Source organism: Mastigoproctus giganteus, chromosome 5, assembly GCF_048544385.1.
Source record: "Mastigoproctus giganteus isolate SK-2022 chromosome 5, ASM4854438v1, whole genome shotgun sequence".
Lineage (NCBI taxonomy): Eukaryota > Metazoa > Arthropoda > Arachnida > Uropygi > Thelyphonidae > Mastigoproctus > Mastigoproctus giganteus.
Genome location: NC_143579.1, coordinates 222867698 through 222894691, shown reverse-complemented (window position 1 = coordinate 222894691; position 26994 = coordinate 222867698). Strand labels below are relative to the sequence as shown.

At 36.4% G+C, this 26994-nt stretch overlaps 1 protein-coding gene across 1 annotated transcript in view; it reads left to right on the top strand.

Annotated features, from left to right (window-relative positions):
* LOC150086148 (nuclear pore membrane glycoprotein 210-like) overlaps nt 1-26994 on the top strand; it is a 129924-nt gene that overhangs the window by 87832 nt on the left and 15098 nt on the right. The window contains exons 19-22 of the mRNA XM_090373742.1: nt 6032-6105; nt 12374-12467; nt 13352-13544; nt 17523-17629. Of these exons, the coding sequence (XP_090229868.1) occupies nt 6032-6105; nt 12374-12467; nt 13352-13544; nt 17523-17629 (468 nt within the window). The remainder of the gene's footprint in view (nt 1-6031; nt 6106-12373; nt 12468-13351; nt 13545-17522; nt 17630-26994) is intronic.

Below are 26994 nucleotides of genomic sequence, written 5' to 3'. Positions count from 1 at the left end.
CACATAGTAGGAAACCTGTTAAATTTATTTAAATATTCTCTCCAGCATCATTGCATTTATCCCACGGTCTCCTGATGCCTTGCTGTTAACATGTTAACTATTCCATGGGGTTTTTAGTCCACGTGGAGGGGAAACCTCCTGACTTTAAAACCATTTTCTTTTGATTTTACAGAAGAAAACTGGATATTTTTGTAAAACAATCTTCTCCAGCAGACTAATTCAACCATAGTAAGAAGAAAGTCCAAAAATGTCTCTTCCCTCCCCAATCAAGATTGACTCAGTCCCATAGTTTTCAATCCCAGGTCAGAAAGGTAATCAGAAAATCCAGCAGTGAAAACGTTAAAAGAAATCTTTTAGTATCTGCAACAGTACTTTTGTAAATTCTTCCTAGAACTTGCTACCTGTTTAAGATTTCCAGATGCTTGAAAGCCTCAACATGACAAGTTTGGTTGTATGGCAAACATTCCAATCCTTTCTTCTGAATTTCTTGAGAGCTTCAGTTGATTGATGTTTAGCTTTGTATTATCCTGAAGAAGAAAAAAATCACTCTTTCCACTTTGCCAATACTCTTGCTCTGGAGGCTTTCAGAGCTGTAGTTAGCCAATTTCAGGTGGAGGGCATACAGTTTTCTCCCATGACTTATTTTCAGCCCAGCTGGTGTAAATTGGCCTGTGAACACACATAATCGACACACATGGTACACAGTACACATATCTTGAGTAGACCACTTAATTAGGTTACACATGCTGGTTTCCACTATTTTTTCAGTATATTTCATGCACTTATTATTATGACTTTTTCTCCTTATGGGATTTTTTTAAACCCCTTGATGGGTATTAGCACCAAGTGTATGGGATGGATGGTTGTGTCCGGTTATTATTATTACTGTTATTGTTAATTCAGGAACTGTATCCTACAGGTGTTCTGGAGTTCTGTGTAAATGTTCTCTGGGAGGCCTATTGCTGCTAGGTTCTTATGGGAGGCCCTTTGGAACCATGCTGGTGGTTAGCATAGTGATTGGAATGGTCATTACGTGTTCTATGTGCCATATTTCTTTGACTTCTTTTAGGTCTGTATACTTCCTGATCTTTTCTTTGTAGGTTTTCTGGAGGTTGCTGATGTTTTGTTGAGCACCGCTATGTAGATAGCCACTTCCTTCTTGCCGTTTATAGTGTGTGAGTAAGGTCTCTAGTACAGCCTAGAGTTTGCTTGTAATGCAGGATACTTTCTTTGATCAACTGGTATTTTTGCACTGGCTTCCTGGCTATCTGGTTGTGTCTATGAGTGTACTCCGTCTGGGTGATCACCCTGCATTCCACAGTAACGTGCTGGATTGTTTCTGGGGTCAGGTGGCATCATCAATATGTGTCATCTGTCACTTGTGGTTCCTGGCAACATTTTTTCCTTTAGTTCTGGTGTTGATTACCTGGTCTTAGATGGTGAGCATGAATCCATTGGTCTTGAGGAAGAGCCTCTCAGTTGTGATCCATGCATTGGAAGCCATCTTGTCTATGTAGTCTTGATGGAGTTCATTGTAGTGTATCATGGAGTGCCTTCTTCACCATCTTTCTGTCTTTGTTAGTGGGATTAGGTCTCTTCGTTGAGATTGATCTGTGTGTGTGCTGTTTTGTCTGTCTTCTTATGGCTTGATAGCTTGCTGCTGTGTTTTCCTGGAATTAATTCCTCAGGTTCTTAATTTTCTTCTTATTATTTTATCTCTGTATTCCATGACAATAAGAAGTGGTTTCTTGTGGTGAAACAATAGAGTTTAGCAGGACTTCCAAGCTATGGATGCAACTTGATCTCCTTTGTTGGTGAAGAATTCGAGTTCTGCTGATGATGACATTAACACTTCAATTCTGGTTACAACTCTTGATACCATGATACTTTAGTGCAGTGGTGTCCAGCCTTTTCCAGTATGGGGGCCATATTCAAAGTTAGATTTGTTTTGCTTGCCACACTGAGTGATTCGAGAAAAATTAATGTTACATTTTCCATATTTTGTTACATGTAAAAGAAGTTTCTATTTTCATGTTACCATTTTTTATTTTCAGGCTATATATAAATAATGAAAATTCCCAACACTTATGTGCAATAAATCTGTCAGTGATTTATTTTTTAGATTTTATTAAAATTATAAAAATGTGACTTTTGCTTTTTAAAAAAATACCTTACTTTTGTTTTGAAATGGTTACTTTAGAAAATTTACAACCAGAAAAAGATCACTGCATTTCAATTTTAAGGAGAATAAATAAATATAATGATACATCTAAAATTGAAAATATTCAAAAATTTTATTAAGTACAATACACAATAACATTACTGAACAAAACTTAACATTTAACGAGATGATCGAGGCTGGATATTTTTAGATAATTGTTCAAAATTTGGTTGAAGATTTGTGACGGCAATTCTCAATATGGAATGAAGATGCTCATCTGTTGTTTCTATTTAAATAGTCGATCCGAGCAAAGTAACAATTTTCATAGCAGTTCTTTTAGTATCGGAAAATCATCAGATGGGAGAGCCTTGTAGAATTAAAGTAGTTTATTTTCTCAGCCCATATACTTATTTTCGAACTATGTTGGCTTGAAGAACATTAATTTCAAGTTGCAAGCTGGGATTGTAGTTTTCAGCCATAGAGATAAATGGATTCTCAACCAAGCTTACACCAATGAGCCAAAACATTATGACCAGAGAGTCATTATGCAAATTGAAGCAACTGCAGGTGAACTACCGTGTCCCGACCTGCACACGTGCAGGTCGGGACACGGCATAAAAAACCTTAATCAGTGTTACTCTTGTTCTTCAGATGGGAAAGGCAGCGGACTTAAGCCAGTCTGACAAAGGCCAAATTGTAATGGCCAGATGACAGGGTCAGAGCATATCCAAAACGGCACAGCTGGTGGGGTGCTCACGGTCAGTCGTGGTTAGTACCTACCGAAAGAGGTCCGAGGAGGGGAAACCCACAAACCCCCAGCGAGGTGTTGGATGACCACGGCTCATCGATGCTCGAGGTGAGCGAAGGCTCTCCTGGATTGGTACGTGGCAACAGAAGGTTGACTGTGGCGCAACTTGCCGGTAATTGGAATGCTGGTGATGGGAGTAATATGTCACAACACGCAGTACATAGAACCCTACTGAAAATGGGGCTGCGTAGCCACAGGCCACCCAGAGTGCTCATGCTAACCACGGTTCGCCAGCGACAGTGCCTACAATGGGCACACGAGCATCGAAACTGGACCTTGAGTGATTGAAAAAAGGTTGTCTGGTCCGATGAATCACGTTTCCTGTTGCACCATGTGGACAGCCATATACGTGTGCACCGTTTACCTGGGGAAGTGATGGCACCTGGATGCACTGTTGGATGTAAACAATCTAGTGGCGGCGGTATCATGCTTTGGGCGATGTTCTGCTGGGATACCCTGGGTCCAGTCATCAATGTGCCGGGCACTCTGACGTCTACCGCCTACCTGAACATCATTGCTGACCAGGTACACTCTTTCATGGCAACGATATTCTCCTCTGATGGTGCCGTCTTTCAGCAGGATAATGCGCCATGCCACACTGCCCGGATTGTTCGAGACTGGTTCGTGGAACATGAGGAAGACTTCCAGGTATTGCCCTGGCCCCCAAATTCCCCAGACATCAATCCCATCGAGCATCTGTGGTTTGTGTTGGACCTTGCAGGATTAAAGGATCTGCTGGTTACGTGTTGGTATCAGATACCACAAGACACATTTAGAAATCTTGTAGCGTCCATGCCTTGCTGGGTACGAGCTGTTTTGGCTGCACGTGGAGGATCAACATCATATTAGGTAGGTGGTCATAATGTTTTGGCTCATCGGCGTATGTCTTTTTAATGGGATCTTATATTAGCAAATCGACTTTCAAACTTATCAAAAAGTAATTGTAATAACGAAAGGCAATGATTCTTTGGAAATATGTGTTTTTCTTTCAGCTCGGTAGAACATTCAAAGTGACCTGAATTGGCTTTCTCATTTTGGGATTTAAATAATAGCTTATTCTGAAATGATTTTGTTACCATACAAATCAGAGACCAATTTTCCTTTCCCTTGTAGTTTTAAATTAAGAGAATTTAAATGACTAAAAATGTCCGTATGAATTGCAAGATCAAGCAGCCACTGCATATTTGATAATTGTTTTATTGGTTTCCCTTTTTCTGTCATAAAAATATCAATTTCATGATGCAGTTTAATGAAATGATATAACACTGCACCATGTAAAATTATATCTTTGTATTCAGCTTCAATTTCTGAAAGAAACTGTTGAAACATACAGTGATTAAGGCCATGTGATCTTATAAAATTTACAGTTGAAATAACCACATTCATAATGTGTTGGAGATACAGTATTTACACAGAGAGCTTGATGCACAATGCAGTGAATTCCAATCGGATGTACAGCTCCAATATCTATCATTTTCTTGGTTATTCTACCCATAAGCTCAATATTATCACCAGTCATTTTTGCACTGCAGTTGTGACTCCTACAAGGTTTTTAATATTTAATCCTAACTTTTCAGTAGATTGGCAAAATTTGTCAAAAAGATTTTCACCTGTAGTTGTTCTGTGCTACTTGTAGAACAGCTAAATCTTCAACTGGTACAAAATTACCATCAATTCCATGTATGAAGATGAGGAGTTGGGCTGTGTCATTTACATCAGTACTGTCATCCAGTGCCACACTAAAATATTTCATTTGTTTTATGTTTTGCAAAAGGTGTTGGAACAAATTCTTTCCAATATCTTATACTCTTCGAATAATTGTTTGTCGAGACAAACTAATGCCTTGTACCATTGTTCCTTTCTCCGGACAAATTACTTTCACAATTTTTAACAAATTCACTATCAATGAACGGTTTACTTTCAAAAGCGATCAAATTTACAACTTGATAACTGGCACTTACAGCAGAGAAATTTCTTGACTAACAGTGTGTTTTGTTTTGTTTTTTGTTAATTTGTTTTGTAACTTTGAACAATTTTCTTTTCACAACACTCCTTTATGTTGATCATAAGATTTATGCTTTGAATCAGTGTCGCTTTAAATTATATTCTTTAAAAACTCACACAGTCTCCTTACGCACTGCTTTTTCATTGTACTCAATGGAGAAATAGTTTCCAGTCCACCTTTGATTAAAAACATGACAGTCCAAATTTACGTTCCTCTTTTGGAACAGTTTAGGAATTGATTTTTGAATTCAATTTAATGAACAAGTTATATCAAAATTGTAGAATTTCACAATATGAAAAGATTGATATGTACATAACTGTATTTAACATACATGACGACACTGAACTACACGTACACGTTTGACACAGTCAAACTTGCATGCTTGTACACACAGTGACACAACTCTCTAAAATGCTGTTTTAGTTAATTTTCTGTGTGGGCCATTAAAAAACTACTCGCAGGCTGTAGGTTAAACACTACTGCTTTAGTGTATCAACTCGAGATCTTCATGTTTCATTTTCTATTCTCCCGAGATTCTTCTGAAAGGATGCTGTCTGGAACTGACAATCTTCAGTTCCAGATAGTGAACAATATGGAAGCATAGTATAAGCATAGCATAGTAGTGTATAAGACTTTCTAGGACAATAGATGTGCAACATATGGCCTTCCAGATTCTAAATTCAGTATAGTTTGCATTATTTAAATTTAAATTTTTAGTTATTTTAATCTTCATTAGTGCAGTTAACAATAGATTATCTTTTATGTGTTTTATGCAGAGAAGCATTTATTTAATTAGTCCATGCATATTATCAAAATTTCAACAGAGCTTTGTAAATAAAAAAAGTCTTTCTATAAAGTGTGCTTTTTTAACTGTTTTTGAGGAGAATTACTTCCTGGAGGGACGATTTTGTGTTTCTCTGATCATCTTTTGATTTAATGCAGTTTTTTACATGGTTGTTGCCCAACTCTGATATAAAGTGTGCAATAGAGTATTCAGTATTATTCAAATAATAATTGTGTTATATATATATATATATATATATTTTTTACCCTTTAGACTTTACATATTGAAGTTGGGAATGAAGTTTCACCAACAAATACAAATCCAGCAAAAAGTGCAATTGATGTCAAGTGAGAAGTTTTTTAATACTTTTAATATTAAATAGTCAGTAATTAATATTAGTAATAGTAGTGACAAATGATGCAAGAAAGCAAGCTTATAGAGAATCAGCCAAAAAAAAAAAAAAACACCAACCTCATCCATCCATCCCCTCCAAGGATTTGTCTAGTTCTTCCTTGAATTTATTCAAACTCCCACTTCCACAATGACAGGTGGAAGTATATTCCAGCAATCAACTACCCACTGGCTGATGTGAAACTTCTACACATCCATCCTTCCTCAAGCCGACCGGGCTAGCCAGGTGGGTAAAGTGCCTGCCTGGCAACCCAAAGGTCGCGGGTTCGAATCCCGTCTCGGGTTTGATCAGAGTGAATGCAAAAATTTTGGGAGGTGCATTATGGCCACAGAAGCCGATGCGTCAACAACTAACAAAAAAAAAAAAAAAAATCAATCTTCCTCAATTTGAATTTATATGCCCCCTTGGTGTGTAGTCTCAGGAAGAATGTCAATATTGAGCTTACTCAATCCAATGAGGAAGAATGCCAGTCAGTATTGAGCTTACTCAATCCATTCAAGGCCTTAAACAACTCAATCAAATCTCTTTGCAGGTGCCTAGTTTCCAGATGCTGTAATTCGCAGAACTGAAGCCTTTCTTGGTAAGAGCACCCTTTGGTTCCCTTCACCAATCTTGTTGTAGATCTGCTGTGCACGTTACAGCAGATCTACATCCTTCCTAAGATGAAGCCTCCAGACCTGTATATAGTACTCAAGATGCGGCCTTGTACGAAGGGATAATCACCTCCTTATTCCTGCTAGAAAAGTTGCTGTGTATCATTGACAAAAGCCTATCAACTGTCCTGGCAGCCAGTCTGCACTGCTCACAGAACTTCATATTTGACTGCACAGTTACCCCCAGGTCTTTTCATTTTCCACTATGTTGTGAACCACACAGTTGATATGGTAATCTGTGGTATGCCCTGTATATACTGGGTTCTTGTTTACAGATATTACTTTACTGAGAATATTTTTTATTAATTGTTTGAAAGGTGATGATATATGGTTTACCATTGTTAAAAGTTAATTTAAAATAAAAGACATGCCACGTGAGAATTTGTTTTAAGGTGTTTATTGAAGTGTTATTACTTTTATCTATGCTTAATAAGGTTGGCTACATTTCAAGGTTCTGCTGAACCCCATCTTCTGGCCTATAAACAGATATGGGCTTCTGACACTGGATCTGACCACATGGTGATTGATGGGAATTCATGTAATGAAAAGCCAAAATCCTTCACCTTTTCCTTACATGAAGTATTTGGTTACTTTTATTCATTGCAGAAAGTTTTCAGCTTTTCATTGAGATGGAATAAATAGATTCTGTAAATTTTCATGTGGGAAAGATCTGTCTGTTATAACATGTTGCCATGTTATTCACTACTATGTTTTTGCCTTCTAACCAGTTTGCTCCAAGACTTGGCTGATAATGATTCTTATTTTTATTAGTAAAATTTTTTTTAATATAAATGACACAACAAAGTTACTAAAATAGTGCTTTTCATATCTGATAGCATACATTAATTTTATAATAATTTATGACAGTGCAATGTGAGGCACTAATTCATTTGAATATTTGTGAAAAATCTTAACTAATTCAGATTATTCAGAATGTGATATTTGATTTTTTTTTTTTTTTTTTTTGATCTTTCATTTAATAGTTATTTTTATGTTATGAAGCTTCTACAATTATATTTAGATAAATACTTCATTAAATTCCTGTATACATTTATCTAAATTATTTGGAGTGCAGCAGGTAGGAAAGGCAGTTTTGATTTAATATCATATCAGAGTATAAAAAGCACTATCTAGCAAATTTGTAAAGGAAAAAGGTTTTTTTTTTTTTTTTTTTTTCAATGCAGGAATAGAATTAATTTGATAATTAACACCACCTCTGTATCATAATTCTGTCTTGCTTTCTGGAAAATGCTCTGTTGCATCCTGAGGCAGTGGACAGGCTTGAACTTACACTCTTTACAGATATGATGATCCACAAGTTGGCCAAAATTATTAATTTTTTTTTAATTGAATAACATCACCAAAACCACTGAATTCATTACAAACCTGAAGGCACCATTATGACAGCCCATTTCGATTCTTGCTGGAATCTCATCATCATCAGATAGTGAGCAGCCTTGGTTAGCAGCTTTAAACTAAACAGTGAATAATAAGCTTAGTCTAAGCAAGCAGCCAATTGGTGTTCAGAAGGAAAACTTCCAATTAAATATGTAACAAATGTGTGAGTATAAATCCCCTAGTGCATACTGGGCTACGTTGGTCAAAGTAACAAATTGATAAATGAGTGGCTTATTTTATTTCAATGCAGAAGTTGAAATAATTTTATAATACTATGTAACAGAATTTCAAAGAAGTTTTGTTTATCTGTATTTTTTTGGTGTCTGTGAATTTGCACCTGCTGATGAAATACAAATATGACCTTAGTTTTTGCATAGCTCAGGATTTGATCAGAAACGAAAGAAAAGTAAATATACAGTAATATTATATCAGATTTATTAACAGTGTTTAACACATTAACAGCTTCCTGAATGCAAATATGTGGCTTTGAATAAAATTTAATCCACTTGGAGGGGAACCACCCTATTTTTTGAACTCTTTATTCCAATTTGACAGAAGAAAAACTGGATATTTTTGTCAAGAAACCTTCATTGGAGTCTGATTAATTCAGTCATGGTGAGAAGAAAGCCCAAAAATATTTCTACTCCTTCCGATCCAGATTGACTCAATCCTATATCTTTCAATCCTGGCTCAAAAAGGTCTTTGGAAAAGCCAGCAGTGAAAGTGTTAGTTTCTGACCAGAAAAGAATATTTATCTTTGCTACAAGTAAACAACAAGCTAAAGCAATCACAAATCAAAAAGTAGAAACCCTCCTCAGGTGTTACCCAAAAAAAATTTCCTTAAAAATATCCATTTAAATGTCTTCGTTTTCTGCAGGCAGTGTGATCATCTCAAACCAAGAACCAGATATAGTTGTCCATTATAGCTACATCCCACTTTCCTTGATACCTTGTCTCCATTGACTGTATGCCCTGGTGGAATCTCTCCCCATGCTCTTCACCAACATTTCCCAGATTTGGTCTGGAGAGAGAGAGAGAGGGGGGGGTGAGAATAATGGAGTTTGAATCTGCATCCCATAATTTTCAATCAACTTGCCAACTAGTTGTAATTTTGACTCTTCACGTTACCAAGTAAGTCATTCACTACAAATCAAAATGACCTGCCAGGCATTTCGCTCAGCATGAGTAATTTTTCCATCCAGTTCTTGTGAAGCCAATATCTGCTTAACTTGTTTACCAGTAAATATGAACTTAGTAAAACCACTTTGCAAATCTAGAAAGAACCCCAGCATCTTGAGATCTCCACAGATATTCTATTTAAATATATATGCTTGATCTTCTCTAACATATGCTTTAGTCTTCTTTAACATGAACAGAATGTTCAACAGGAATCAATGGGTATAATCCCATTGTAAAGCCACACAGTTTTAAAACTTTTATTTGAACTATCTATGAAAAGATACCACTTTTTTTGATTTTGACTTAATATTGATTTTGTCATAAAGACTGGTCAAATCAGAACAGTAGCAGAGGGATTCTGCAACAATGTAAAATTGTGCATAAGTGATCTCTCTTTTTCTGTATGTGGAAATCTTGCAGCTGTGGTTCAATAAATTCTATTCTTTTAAACAATATTTCAACTGCTCTGCACCAGATTTAGTTAGAACCATTCTTCCCCACTAAGTCATCCAGGTGTTGCTGATTAGAGAGATGTGTTGCTTTACATGAACAGGTTTCTGAGGTGTAATTTGAATTATCCTGTTCACCAGACTTGTCATCCATTTCTAAAGATTCTTCTCTGGAAGGTGGATTTGGAATTGGCAGGCTACAACGCATGGTGATGGAGCAGTAGAGGATGGTATTTTGGGATACACTACTGCGTTATGATGCACAGATATATTCACCTTTGGATTGTGATATATACACTGCACAAAAGTAGTAATTGTTATGATGGTTTCTTTTGTGCTTTTCCATATTCAGGATATAGCAAATGCATACACTTAATGACCAGCATGAAACTAACCCTGTAATGTTTGATTTGTACTTACCACAGTAGAAATGAGGTGCCCTTGTCTTGATCACTAGCATTCCTAACTAAGCTTCATATATATTGTAAAACTTGGCGCCACGAACAATGTTATGCTTTACCTGCTTTGGACCTATATAATATCTGCAGGCATAGTAGAATAAGTCTGGAGATAACACACCTTTTTTTGGTAGTCATAGCAACTTGCAAAAAAAAAAAAAAAACCCTTTTATATGAATACTACAGTGTTACAGGCACTTATATATCACAGTATTGGTACATATGTGTGTGTGTGTGTAATACATATAAATGTTGCTAAAACAAAACCTTCAGTTGTTGCCAAAATATTAATTCTACAGAAAAACCAATGAACTATTGGATTCTGTGATACCCTGCTCTTATTTCAGTGGAAACATAGGGATGAAAGTATTGAAAGTGGTATTTTTCACACTAGTTCTTCTGCTTAGATACCCTTTAAGGAACTAATTGTGTGCCAGTTACAGCTGAAATCAAAAATGGTAGCTGAGCGAAGAGCTTTCAAATGTAATATTACAGCTCTTCCAGCTCTTGCCTCTCCAGTGTTTTAGATTTTTCCAGTGTATGTGACAAATACAGGGTCATCAAGAAAAGAAGCGGTAGTTTTGACTGCCAATATTTTTTGATGCATTAGGCTGGTCTGGTGAGTTGGTGTAATTAAGCACATAAGACACAAGGATTTTGTACCATTTAGTGATGCATCCTAGTGGAAAAATTCTGTAAGAAAGATGGAGCATACTGCTGCTGAGCAGTATGTTTTTTGTATGAACAGGTTTAATCAAACTGGCAGTTTTGTTACAGTGTAACTTGGGTGTAAAGTGATCTTTGGTTGTATTATAGAAAATGGACTGAACATAGAAGAAACATTTTTTTCAAAAAATGAAAAAATGTGATTAAAGATGGTAAGCACTTTATCATAAAAATGCTCTTTCAAGAAAGAGTATTTTAATGACAAAGTTATTTTTAATCAATATCCTGAATAACTCGGTATTGGATTTTTTTGTTCACCATACTCACTAGATCTTAATTTGTGTGATTCTTTCCACTGGGATTCTTGTAGGATAATGACTGCAGAAGTAACACACACACACACACACACACACACACACACACACACACACACACACACACACACACACACACACACACACACACACTGTTGAAGAACTGAAAGGTAAAATCAGCTGCTATGGACAGCATCCTTAAAGAAATGCTGGCTGCAGTTATAGTAAACCTCAATCAACATTTCTAAGTGATCTTGGACACACAGGAATCACACATTGAATGTGTTTTTGTTTGAATAATAAACTTCCATGTTTTACCTGTCTTTGAATAATAAACTTACATGTCTTAAAGCTATTATGTCTTTTCTTGATGGAGATCAATGGCAAATAAATGGCATTTACTTAAAATTATCCATTGAGTTCATTAGCGATAGGAAGTCTGGTTTTGGTGTGTAACACTGTCAGTCTTAAAAGAAGATAAAAAATTAAGATTTTTATTTTTAATTATTTGTTTATCCAACCAACCTCATCCAAATATTTCATATGAGAAATAGACAGCCAAGTTAGCCAGCTCTATTAAAAGCTGTTATTTCCTTAATTTATTAGCCAGGAAGTATAACTTTTCCTTTTAAAACAGTACTTTAATTGTAATTTCACTTTTTAGGTAACTTTAGGAGGAGGAAAACCTGTAGACTGTGAAATAATGGGAAAAAAAACCATGAATGATCTGATGTGATCCTTGGAAGGCATTAAAGTAGGGAGGAATGAACTTCTAGTAAATTCAACTCTTTGCCTACATTAATATCAGCAAGTTATTATTAATATTGTACAATGGCTGAACAAGCCAGATCAGATCATTTATTAGTAGTGGCATGCATTCACTGTTAACAACAATAATAAACATAAAATAATAAAGTACAACTGAGAAAATTACTATTCAGATATATCACTGAATATTCCTTTTAGTTTCTTCAATGAATAGGTTACAATGAAAGCATTATACTACTAAAGGTATAAAATGAAAATTATGCTTGCTACTATAATATTCATTTTCATTCCATGCACAAAAAATGTGTTCCTTTTCAGAATAGTGTGTACCGAACCTGCTGCAATTAATTTAAATCGCAGAGTTAAAAACACTAAAGGACATTTTTCCATTGCGTACCATCAAACAACTAAGGTAAGAATCATTTGAGATTTTAGAATTGTGCTAATAAAATAATTAAAGAAATTGTTTACCTGAATTTAAAGAAATCAAACTTTGTACGGCAGCTGCTTGCACGTGTGCTTCCTTTATGCAAATGTAGTGGTTGATGCCCAATTGGCAAGAGATATATTTTTTGATGTGGAAATGGCTTTTGGAAATTTAATAAAACTAATTGATATAGGGCCTGACATTTTGAAGTCTCTTTACTGTAAATGAAATACACTCTGTATAGATTGGCTGGACTACGATTAATAAACAAAATAATAGTGCAGTGGTCCATCCAACAGGTAAGTAGTTATTTTTCATTTATATAATTTTCTTTTGTCATAGAAGTAATGAAGAAACATCACTTAAAAACATTTTAAATGTAAATTTCAGCTAGTTTTATCAAAGTTCCAAATTCCATTCCAAAATATAGTGTTAAAATTCTTCAAATGAGGCATACTTGTTTTGGAGGACTTTTTCTTTGTTATCCTTCTTATTTAGCCTAACAATTTCTGCATATTTTTTTACAACAAAAGGATTGACTTTTTTATATAATAAATTTTATTTTTCCCTTAAAACATTCACTTTGCATCTACTGTTAAAATTTCATTATTGCAAAATTAAAATCCCATATTGTGGTCACCTCAAGGAATTTTTTCTTATAATATTTAATAATTTAATTAATATTTTAATATAGTGGAATATGAAATTTTATACAATAATTCCAGGATGTAGCTGTTTATTTCATGTTGTTATTACCTGCTATGATTTGTATATTTTTATTTTTCTGTTTTGAATTCTTTGTAGCATCTTGGATATTATTTCATTACTTATTCAAATTTTTTTTTTTTTTTCTTTACCTTTTTTTTAAGATCCCATTAAAAACCACTAAAACTTTGGAGATAGATTTATGGATTAAAGATATTTTGGGTAGGAAATTTGCAAACATCTCATCATTTAGTATTTACTGGGATTTGTCAGACAACAGATTGGCAAAGCCTCGAGATTACAGGGACTTCAAAACTGATGTTGATGGTTCTGCTGGTTATAAAAAGATTTCACGTAGTAAGTAAAGAAATTGATTTCAATCAATGTAGAGTAATTATGATTTATCTTCATGGTTTCAAAAATTTATTTTGAAAACACCACTAAAGTTACACTGAAAAAGTAAATACATTTACTTCAGATAGACAAATGCAAAGTTTTTAACATAGTAGATATGCATTTTATTTGTATCTCTGTAGGCATCAAAATAGTGTTTAGTTTCTGAGCATATATTTCATAACATAACACACAACTCTTGTAATGATTCCATATATCCTTTTGCTTTCAAGTGTTCACAGTTGCTGGTAGTGATGAAACATAAACTTAATTTTCCACATATATTTCAAAGAAAAAAGCCAGTGGTCAGAATGTTTCTTATTTATCAATGTTATAACCATGTTTTGAAAATGTGTTAGCCCATCATCCTGTTAAAACAAAAACATATAGTTTATTCTCTGTTAGCTGGAGGCATAAGCTGCAACTCTAACATAGACACACTTGTCGGCACTGACAGTAGGGTACTTACTTATGTCAGGGGTGTTCACTCCATGGGCCTTGTGTGGCCATGTAGGCAGCCCTAAGTGTTATGCATCTCAGAGTTTAAAACTAGCATGTTACAGAATATAGTTTCACATTGACTTTGAAAATATCTGTTTTTAGTAATATTTAATTTTTTGTATTGCTTTCTTAAGATGTTTTTTATCTTCCTCAGTATTTAACAATATTATATTATATGGTTATTATTGTAATAATAACTATGCAATATATTAATAATAATAATAGTAATAAACAATGATCAACAAAAATCAAATCCTATTTTGATGAACTGTTCTTGCAGCCTGTGAGAGCCTATGTAATTTTACCTGTTTTTCCCCTTAACCAAAAGAGATTGAGCACTCCTTTTTTAAGGCTATCCCTAATGTGTTCATGGAAGGCATGCAGATTTAATGTGATACAATTTTTTTAGCATTTTCTTAAGTTATTAAAAATTGTGAATAGCTTAAACAACTAAACAAAGGTAGCTTGAATTTGAAGCTTGCGAGTAACATTTCGTCTTCCACTTTCATTGTAGTTACCTCACCTATCAATCATTTGGATTGATGGGTTGCTACAGTGAAAAGTTCACACAGATAATGGCAAGTACATGTATATTTTTGATACTTTACAATCAGACACCTTTAAGTTTTCCAGAAAGATGGAATTTTGCCCCTTCACTTAAAACAAATTTTATACAAATAAGTGTCATTTTCCCCATGTGAGATTTTTAATGTCTTTAGTTCTTGTAAACCTGGTGTACTTACTACCCATATTTTTTGGCTATGTTTTCAATCTGTTTGCTAATTTGGGGCACATAGTGGATGGTAATGCACTTTTTTCCCCCTTTTTTTCCAGTTCTTTGTTAGATGTCCATGTGTTGAGATATTTCTCTTTTGTTGTTTTAATTATTTTCATTATGAGTTTTTGTGGATACCTGTTGTTGCTAATATTTGTGAAATTCTGTTGATTTCTCTACTGAATGCATATATCATATAAGTCCTAAGGATGAAACTTTTAAGAATGCCTACTTTTGTTTTCGTGGGTTGATTAGAATGAAACTTTATAATAGGTCCTGTGTCTGTTGGTTTTCTGTATATTTCTATTAAGAGAGAGTTATTATGCTTCTTTAATAAGAGATCTAGGAATGTAAAAATAGCTAAATAAGCATAATAATCTTTCTTAATAGAATACAGAAAACCAACAGACATGGATCCAGATTTCCATGCCTGATGCGAGGACCAATGGGACTACAACAACACCTAAGTCCCATCTGCTGATAGATAAAGAAAATGCAGACTATACAAAGAATCGTTCATTATCAGCATAGCAAACAATATTAACTGAAACAAAGGCATTCAGATCGACAATAACCACATACGTATTTTCAAAAGAAAATAAAGGTTTCATAAAGGCAAATAAAAAACAAAAATAAGAACTAGAATAAGTAAATCCAAAAAAAGAAACCCCATCCCCTTCTAACGTAATCTTGAACTCACTCTCACAATTAAGATGCTCACAAAGGTTAGCTGCCAAATGTATGTTTAATCTGACAACATCCAAATCCTTATTCTCATATTCTGAAATACTGTCATCCTCAGTGATAAACTAATCTAAGATTGGCTTCAGGAGACCTTAACCGGAGTTTTTAATTCCAAATTTTCTTAGTTTAAGATACAGTACAGTACACAACATACAAATATAATGAATTATGAATCACTGTCTTGGTATGTGAGGCTGCTGGTATCTGAAGGATAGCATTACAGGAGTGCAAGTATTCATATTTATCCATTTGCTTAATGTTAATTGATTTATTATTAATTTTATTAACCAAATTGATAACTAATATAAAATTATTTAAGACTGTTAACTAATTCAAGAATAAACCTTAACCTTAATAAATAAGAAATATGTAATCAAAATTAACAACTTTATGTAAATCATAAGTGGTAAAGGAAGTACTACGAAATGTCTGAGAACAATCTGTAATTCTTTAAGAAATTACAGATGCAGGTTTAATTGCTATTATTTATGTCTATTTCACCAATTAATTATGTCTGTTTCTGTTATACTGATATATTGGCCATAATAAAACAGTTGTAATGAAGTCACAAACTCCTCTGGATGTGGTGTGATGATTACTAATGGTAACACTGCACTATATTGAAATGGAAAGAAATGATTTTTGGAATATACATAGAATTTTATTTATATGTAGTGTTACATTGTATAAGCAATGCCTTTCATTGTGTGAGCTGTAGCAGGATTTTTTTCCCATAAGTATGTAATACAGTCGATTCCGGTTATTTGGGACACATCGGAACTAGTGCATTTTGGCACGATTAAGCGGCTGCCCTAATTATCCAAAGTTTCATGTAAATAGTTAAAAATACAATCCGCTCCCGCTTTACAATTGGTTCACTGTACAATCAAATCACGTTACGACGGACTCACCATAGTAAAGTACCGTTCACTATACGATGTGTAGTAAGTGCCGGTCATTGTGATCACGTTTGTGAATTGAATTTTAATTCTATTAAACAGTGATTCTAATTAGCGAAAATAGGAGGAATATTATCCACAGGCTATAAAAGTAAAGATATATAAGCACAGATTTACCCTTTATTACCTTACCAATTAAAAAATTAAATGATACGTGAAAATTGGAAGAATATACATAATAATCAGAATAATTAATACATACTGTAATATGTACATACTAACTAGTTGACATTTCTGTTCACTGACATTTGTGGGTGGGGTTAAAATTTAAAACAGTAAAAAGATAAGCAATCAGTAACAAAGAACACGGCATGCACGATACATGCAAGTGAGAATGGAGTAACAAGTTACGAAGCTTTAAAAATAGGAATGAAGATAAGATTCTGAAAATCAATTTTTTTATATGATTGAAGATTTCATGTAAGTGTAAACACGTTTCACCATAATAACCCACAGAATTCCAGCTATCGGTATTATTGCAAATTCAATAAGATCGAGTTTACTATCCGTTTATGATAGATTGCACTAACAGAAAAGCCCAATAAACAGTTGACTGCTAATTGTTTTTATTGTTTTATGGTTGTGACCTCCAAAAATCCGACCGAATCGCGTAGTACAGTCGGAGACAATCGTAGGGTAATCTCCAGTGCTGCGGTCTCCTGCCCTGATTAAACGGCATGTTGTCCCAATTAACCAAAGTAAACCCTGGCTATTTTCTTGATTGGGTTCTATTTTTTACGATTTGCCTCGAATAAATGGCTGCCCCAATTAACCGGTGGCCCAAATAACTGGAATCCACTGTACTTCATAAATATAATTTTTTTATTTAGCATAATTTATTCTATAATGGACATGTTTTGAACTCTTCATTGTTAATTTATGCACTTACTGGGTTTTTAAATAAAAAAAAAATGGTAGAAAAAATTAATATGTAGTGTTTTAAAGGTTTTTCTAATTTTTCAGCATACCAGATATTTGAGTTGGCAGGAATACCAGGAAATTTAAAAGTCTCTGCTAAAATTACTGGATATAGAAATGATAAGTTACAAAAAGAAGGGATTATGACATATGTAAGTATACTTTTTTAAGAGGAAAAGCATTATTTTTAAGCTTATGAATTATAGTAGTTATATATTTAATTATTTGTAGTACACATTTTTATATGAACATTGAATGTATAATCAGTATACTCTCCTTGTTTATAACTAGTATTTATTATTTTATGTTATTGTAGATGCTTAAATTATAATCAGTACACTTGACTCAGCCTGCTGAAGACTTAGCAGGCCCATGTAAAGTTGTATCTGATAATTCACATCTGAAATTCATCTCTAAGTGGTATTTTCATGTTAAGAAACAGGTTCTTTTGTTGATGTTTCTTTCTCTTGCTTGGTCTATGTTTTGTCTCCATGCATCCTAAATCAGTAGTAGTGGCATGTGATGAAAGAAAGCAAGTGTATGAGCTTATGCAGCATCAGCCAAAAAAAAAAAAAAAAAAAATCACACCATTCCCTCCAAATGCCTGTCCAATTCCTCCTTAAATTTATTTAACCTATCAATTTCCACAACGACAGATGAAAGTTTGTTCCAGCAATTAACCACCTGCTGGCTAAAGGCAAATTTCCGCACATCTATTCTACATCTGTCTTTTCTTAATTTGAATTTATGCCCCCTTAGGTTTGTAATCTGAACAAATAGAAGGATCTCATCAGAATTCAGCTTGCGCAACCCATTCAAGGCCTTATACACCCCAATCAGATCACCGCACAGGTGCCTAGTCTCCAGCCACTGCAATTTGCAGAACTTAAGCCTCTCTTGGTAAGAGGATCCCTTCATTCCCCTCACCAATCTTGTTGCCCTTCTCTGTACACGCTCAAGCAAATCTACATCCTTCCTAAAATGAGGCCTCCAGACCTGTATGCAGTACTCAAGGCATGGCCTGACCATTGCCTTATACAGAGGGCCAATCACCTCTTTTTCCCTGCTAGCAAAATTCCTATATATCATTGACAAAACCCCATGACCTGCCCTGGCAGCCTGTCTGCATTGCTCAGAAAGCTTCATATCTGACTGCACAATTACTCCCAGGTCCTTTTCATTTTCTACCACCTTAAGTGTAGTACCACACAAAGTTGGTACATTTCTCTGGGATTACTTCTACCCATATGCAGTACTTTGCATTTGTCAAGGTTAAACTTCAGTTGCCACTTCTTAGCCCATCTGCCCAAATTATCTAGATCCTGTTGCAGTAGCACACTGCCATTACTGTCATTAACAACCCTGCCAACCTTTGTATCATCTGCAAACGTCAACACTAAGCCTGATATACCTTCATCAATATCATTGATAAATATACAAAACAACAAAGGACCCAACACCGAACCCTATGGGATTCCACTAATAACATTAGTCCACGAAGAGCAGCACCCATTAAATACCACCCTTTGTCCTTTTATCCATTGGTGATTGTTCAACCATCCTTTTATCCATTGTAGCAACTTATCCTTAATACCATTCTGCTCCAATTTGTACAATAGTCTTCCATGCACAACAGTGTCAAAAGCGTTCCTGAAATCCAAATATATGATAGCAAAATTATTTTTTGCATCCAGTTCCTTTGTAACCACATCATATTATCCTATCAAATTTGTCAGACAAGACTTTCTCGTAACAAATCCATGCTGTGCCTGAATTATTGCTGCAGTCTTGTCCAGATGATCCTGCAATGCATCTTTAACCAGTGACTCCATTATTTTACCTGGAACAGAAGTTAAACTAACTGGTCTGTAATTACTCGTATCACCCTTCGATCCCCCCTTTGTGAATTGGGGATACATTTGCACATCCTTGGACTCAGGGGAGACCTCCCCTGAGTCCAAGGATGCTCTCATAATTATGGCTAAAGGTTTGCTTAGTTGCTTTGCCGCCTCCTTTAATATAACTGGATAGATCCCATCCACCCCAGGTGCCTTTCTTATGTTTAACTTCAACAATTTCTCCTCCACTTTGCTCTCAGTTATTACAAAATCATTGAGCACCCTGCTACAATTTGATAACCTTCTGCCATTTTCAAACCTTAAGAACTCCTCATGTGTGAATGTAGATGTAAAATACTCATTCAGTTTGTTTGCTATCTGAGCAGGATCATCAACAGTCGAACCATCGATATCAAGTGGACCAATCAGATTCTTCCCCTTTCTTTTAGAGTTTATATAAGTAAAGAAATCCTTTCTGTTTTTCTTAGCATCTTTTGCCAAAAATTTCTCGTAATCTGCCTTCGCCTGTCTAACCTCCTTTGTGACCTGATAACAGACTAGCTTATATCTACCATAGGCTTCTGAGTCGCTTGATAATTTATATGCATCCCATGCATTTTTCTTCTCTGTCACGAGTGTCATTAGTTTATTTGATAACCATTTAGGCCTAAACCTTGAACAATATTTCTTAATAGGTATGAAACTTTTAGTAGCATCCACGATTAATTCCTTGAATGCTTCCCACTTAGAATTTACTGTTGGTAACATCATCAGTTGATCCCACTGTAAAGAATTTAAAAACTGTCTGAGACCACAGTACTCACCTTTACGGAAGCAAAAACCCTTTCCTTTACCCCTGATGGTAATTATATCTTTAAGTAAATCCTACATCAGTACACTGTGATCGCTACCACCTAGTGGTTCCTTTATTTGCAAATTCTTAATACACGAATGATCACTGCTGATAACCAGATCAAGAGTATTACCCTCTCTGGTTGCCTCTTGAACATGCTGCTGCAGAAAACAATCATCCAATAAATCCACAAAAGTCTTACTAGTGTGTGAGTGACCAACCCACAAGTTCCAGTCAATATCTGGGAAGTTAAAATCCCCCATTATAAGACATTCTGATTTACTAGCCCACTCTCTTTCTCTGTACAATTGTTCATTGTACTCAATCGAGTCATTAAGCCTATAACACACTCTTACTCTTATTTTTGCTTTCGCGGTGCTTATGTCACACCAAACTGACTCAACAGTGCACTGTTCATCTATATCAACTGGATGCACTTCTTTCGATTTTATGTTTTTCTTAATTAACAGCATAACACCTCCTCCCAGGATTAATGTTCATTTTGTTACAAGCTTTGAAAAACTCTGCAGATCCTGTTGAGTGCTTTCTTGAGACACCCATTGTGGGACTGGTGTGGCTGCTCAGTTTTTAGTGTTCAGCAAAAGTGCCATTTAAAATTTGGTGTCATTTTGTTTAGCGATTTAAAAGGGAAAAATATAGGATACCTCTTTCTCATATTTTAGCAAGTATTTTTGCATCCTTTTTCACAACTAGCAGGCGCCTCCGTAGCCAGGTGGGAAGGAGCAGCAGTGCGTAGCACACGCTTCTTGATTAGACTGGGGTTCGAGCCCGTCACCACCAAATACGGAGGATGCGGAAAGGTCAGGGAATGACCACCGCATATTCCCGGAGCAATATGGCCTTAGTTGCTAATGCTCCTAAAAACCAAATACCAACCAATCACAACTAGCAATGATGGCATTCAATCATGTCAGTGATTGAATCGAATTGACAGTGATTGCTGATTTCAAAATCAGTGACAGATTGGCTGTTTCTTTCAAGACATGATTGGCAAGGCTTTATATCGATTTGTTTGGAGAAATTTGTTCTCATGGAATATTCTATTGGAATGAGCAACAGCCCAGAAAGATAGTTGCTGGAGGTCATGAAACAAGTAAATATATGGGCTGTGTTAGAGTAACTAAGAATAAGAACTGGTGATGTATACTTGCATGTACATCAATGCTAGGAGTATAGTAAATAAATTTGATGAATTTGAAGTGTTGGTTAAGACATCCAAGGTGGATATTGTTGGGATATCAGAGATGTTGTGCCACTCAGATATAAGAGATGCAGAATTTGAATTTGGGGAGTACAATGTGTACAGAAAGGATAGACAGGATAGGAAGGGAGGAGGCGTTATGTTGTTAGTTAAGAAACACATAAAATCTAAGGAAGTGCATCCAGTTGACATAGGTGGACAGTGCAATGTTGAGTCAGTTTGGCATGACATAGCACTGGGAAAGCAAAAATGAGGGTAGGAGTTTGTTATAGGCCTAATGACTCTGATGAGTACAATGAACGATTATACAGAGAAATAGTGGGCCAGTAAGTCAGAGTGTCTTATAATGGGAAGTTTTAACTTGGCAGATATAGATTGGAACTTGTGGTTGGTCACTCGCACACTACAAGGCTTTTGTGGACTTATTGGATGATTGTTTTCTTTAGCAGCATGTCAGAGAGGTAACAAGAAGGAGTAACACTAAACACTACTCTTGATCTGATTATCAGCAGTGATTATTCATGCAATGAATGTTAAGACATCAGAAACACTACACAGCTGCCAATTTTTATTCAAAGTGTGGATGAAAACTTGGTTGTAATAGAGGAACTTACAAATCTTCATGGTTTGCATATCTTAACCTCAAAGATTTATTTGGAGAAGTTTCCAAATGCTTGGAAGGTTGTTAGCTTCCCTGGAAAAATTGCGAGGCCTCACTACATATGGGATGCCTGCTTTGCATGGTTGTTGCATAACTAGGTAGTTATGTGACAACCATGGTTTCCTTGTTTCCTGGCAAGAAAGGAACAGAATTACAATTTTCACATCCCTCCGCATTCCATAATTTACCAAGAGGTTCTTTCTTGTGAAAAATTGAAATTGGTTTAAGTGTTGAATGCCATTATTCACATTGTGAACTACATTTGCTTATCTGCAGGGCTGCAGGTGAATCTCTATTCCACCCCAGAAAAGAGAACTTATTATTCAACTATGCAACAAAAATTCAGTCTTTCTCTTCATCCAGTCTGGCCATACCTCTTTGATAGCATGTTGATTAATCATTATATAAGTAAATCCAATGAAAGTAGTCCTACTGAGTTTAGATTGCAGGAATTAATGGGTAATTGGGGTATAAAACTAGATAACATACATCAGGAGACTGATGTGCCTCTGTAGTTTTGATATACCTCTCACTGTGATGACTGTTTTCAGCAATGAAGAATGCACCTCTTTATCACATCAAAACTGCAGGCAGTCTACACGAGCCCATTCATTTACTAAAGGTCAGCATTATCAAAAATACACAATGGTTCAAAGACGGAACCAGAAGTGGAAGCAGCAGTAGTATCTCCTGACTTCTCTATCAGTATCTCTTCTGGTTGAATTCAGTATTTATTCAGTCAAACTGTATGCAGTTAAGATAGCTTTAGAAAACCTTAATTCTGCAACTAATCTACAAGCCGTAATATACAGGATGTCTCAAAAATACACTGCATAACTTCAGGAATGAGTTCCTCATATGTAGACAATAAAAATATTTTATATCAACATAGTTCCGGAAATGCTTGGTTCCCGAGTTATTAACCGGAATGTCTTATCTCCCGCAGGTGATTTCCTTCATCACAAGGTACTGACAGAATCTGATGGTTTTCCATTCCGACCATGTACTCAAAACAGGAGCAAGCGGACATGCACTTTATGTACGGTTTGGTGGATGGCAATGCTCTGGAGGCTCATCGTTCGTACCACGAAAGGTTCCCAGAACGAAGCTGTCCAGACAGGAAAACATTCAAAGGTATCCATCACCGCCTTTGTGAACATGGGACCTTTACACCTCGTGCTGCTGACAGAGGATGATCAAGATCTACGACTCCTGAAGTAGAGGAGGAGATTTTGGATGTTGTGCATGCCACTCCTGGAATAAGCACATGCAGAATAGCAATGCAACTGGCTGTTCAACATTCGACTATTTGAAGAGTGTTGCGAGAACACCAACTGTATCTTTACCATCTGCAACGGGTATAGGCCTTGTCACCAGCAGATTACCCTGCACGAGTAACGTTCTGCCAGTGGCTCTTGCAGCAGTGTGGTACAACTCCTCACTTTCCTGCCTTAGTGATATTCACAGATGAAGCACAGTTCACGAGACAGAATCCAAAACTTACAAAATCCACATGTATGGGCTGAGGAAAACCCACATGCAATTCTTCCATCACATCACCAACAGTGGTTCAGCCTCAACATCTGGGCGGGTGTTTTTGGTGATAAGTTATTTGGGCCCCATGTACTTCAAAACAAACTCACAGGGCAGGCGTACAGAAACTTTCTGGAAAACAGCATGCCTGATTTCTTGGATGCCACGCCCCTGATCATTTGTCAACAAGCACACTTCATGCATGATGGCACTCCTGCACATTTCAGCCACCTTGCCCGCAATTACCTGAATCAAAGGTTTCCTGGTCGGTGGATAGGTAGAGGTGGCCCAACTGCCTGGCCTTTATTCTCACTGATTTAAACCCACTAGATTTCTTCTTGTGGGGCCCTTTAAAGTCAGTGTATTCGACTCCGGTAGCTGATGTGGAAACTCTCCTCAATCGAATTGTGGCAGGTTGTAAGACAATACGAAACATGCCAGGAATTTGGCATCGTCTTCACAAGTACATGAGACGTCGACATCGAGGCCTGTATTCAGGCCTCATGTCGACAGGTGCACATTTTGAACAATTACTATAAGGTGCTGTGAACAGATAAGTGTCATAGACAAACCTTTAAAACCAAGAATTTCCGTAACTGTGTTGATATAAGATATTTTTATTGTCTACATATGAAGAACTCATTCCTGAAGTTATGCCGTGTATTTTTGAGACACCCTGTATACAGGTTCCAGGTGCACAGTACCTTCATTACAGAACACCGACCCAGCAGGCCGAGATGCTGAGGCTTTTGCAATTACTAATGACCTAGCACAGATTGTTCATTTACCTACAAGAATACCGGACAATCCTAATCATACAGCCAATACGCTTGATCTTTTTCTCACAAACAACCCTTCTAAGTACAAGGTTGAAGTGAGAGGTCCTTTAGGCACTTCAGATCACAACTTGGTGATTGTCTCTTCTCCAATGGAACCTTTATCTCATGGCTATTCCCAACCTCGTATTGTTTGGCATTACAAGAATGCAAAATGGGATGACCTGCGTGACTTCTTTTCTTCTTTTCCTTGGTCTGATTACTGTTTAAAAACTTCTGATGTCAACATTTGCTCAGATCGTGTCAGTGAAATTATTCTTGCAGGAATGGAATCCTTTATCCCACACTCCACTTTAAAATCTCATCCTTTATCTAAACCTTGGTTTTCCAATAAATGTGCTAAGGCTGTCCAAGAAAAGAACATTGCATATCGTAATTGGCTTGTTTCTAATTCTTCAGTTTCATTTTCTGCCTACACCAAAGCTCGCAACAATTGTAAAGCAGTTATTAATCAGTCCAAACTAGAGTTTGAACAGGCTAAGAGTAGAAAACTTGCTTCTTGCCCTAATGGTAGCCGAGCATTCTGGTCTCTTGCCAAAGCTATTGGCTGCAACTTTTGCCCATCTCTGCTCCCACCTCTGTCCAAACCAGATGGTTCTGTTGTCACTTCAGCCAAGGATAAAGCTGACCTGCTAGCATCCCATTTTTCCTCGAGCTCATGTATTAATGATCTTGGTAAAACACCTCCCACCATTCCTAACACGCTCCATTCAATGCCTCCTGTGGTCTTCCATCAAAAGGATATCAGAAGGATTTTGATGAATCTTGATGCTAAGAAAGCTCCAGGTCCTGATGGTATTTCTCCAGTTGTTCTCAAAACCTGTGCTCCTGAACTTACTCCTATTCTTTGCCGCCTTTTTTCACTTTCTTATTCCAAAGGTGTTTTTTCTTCTGCTTGGAAATTTGCTCATATCCAGCCAGTTCCTAAAAAGGTTGACAAATCCCTCCCATCCAATTATCGTCCCATTGCAATTGCTTCTACTCTTTCTCAAGTAATGGAGAAATCAATTAACCGCCAACTCTTAAACTACCTAGAAACCTTCCATCTGATCAACGATCGCCAGTATGGATTCCGTCAGTGTCGATCCACTGGTGATATTCTGGCCTATGTTACCCATTTATGGACTAATTCAATGGAAAGGTTCGGTGAAACTCAAGTAGTTGCTCTTGACATCTCAAAGGCTTTTGATCGTGTTTGGCATAAAGGTCTTCTAAACAAGCTTCCATCTTATGGTTTGCCAACTGTTTTTAGTAATTGGGTATCCAGTTTTCTCTCTGATCGCCCACTGAGGGTGATGGTAGATGGCTCTCTGTCTTCTGACTTCTCCACTAATGCCGGTGTCCCCCAAGGTTCAGTTCTTTCCCCCACTCTTTTCCTCTTGTATATCAATGACCTTCTCCCATTGACTGGAAATCCTATCCATAGTTTTGCTGATGATAGCACATTGCATTCAACTTTCCATTTTGAGAAACCTTGTCCAGCTCAATCAGCTTCAAGTTCTCGAAAATCTGCTGCCAATTCCTTAAATGCCGATCTTCAGGTAATTCTCCAGTGGGGCAAAGACAACTTAGTTGATTTCAACCCTTCTAAAACTCAATCTTGTCTTATATCTCGCAAAAAGGATTCTTCTGCTCCTATGCTTATCTTTAGTGACACTCCGATTTCTAGGCAAAATGATATATCTCTTTTGGGGATTACCCTGACTTCTAATCTCTCTTGGCACAAGCACATTACAAATATTGCTTCCTCTGCATCTAAAAAACTTGGTTTTCTCTTTCGCTCTCGGCGTTACTTTTCTCCCAAACAGCTGCTCACTCTGTATAAATCGCAAATCTGCCCTGCCATGGAATATTGTTCCCACATCTGGGGTGGTGCCCCCAAAACCTCTCTCAGGCTTCTTGATTCCATTCAGAAGAGGGCAGTTAGGTTAATTAATGATTCATCTCTAACAGAGTCTCTCCACTTGCTTTCTCATAGACGCACTGTTTCTGCTGCATGCCTCTTCTACAGATACTTCCATGGGCACTGTTCTTCTGAATTGGCTTCTATAATTGCCGCTCTCTCTTTCAAAACAGTCCGAACACGTGCCGCCACCAGCCAACATCCATTTACTGTCCAACTTCAAACCCACAGAACCAACTTTTCACCTTCCTCATTTATTCATTCAACTGCCGTTTTCTGGAACAACCTTCCTTCATACGTATTTCCTGAAAATTACAATCTACAGAAGTTCAAGTCCAATATCAACAAATATCTTCTTTCGTCTTCTCAACCTCCAACCCAAGCACGGTACTAAGTACTATAGGTTATAATACCTCTCGTGTTTGGGGTTCTCATAAAAAAAAAAAAAAAAAAAAAAAAAAAAAAGAACAAATCACCGTCATCTCTTCCCATCATTAATCAAATAAAATCCAAGTTTATGCAGTTATATGAATCTGTTGCTCAGTGTATTTTTGCTGAGTTTCAATATTCCAGGCAATGAGAGAGAGAGAGAGAGAGAGAGAGAGAGAGAGAGAGAGAGAGAGAGAGAGAGAGATAAAATCAAGCTGCAAAGCATTCTGTCAACCCCAATT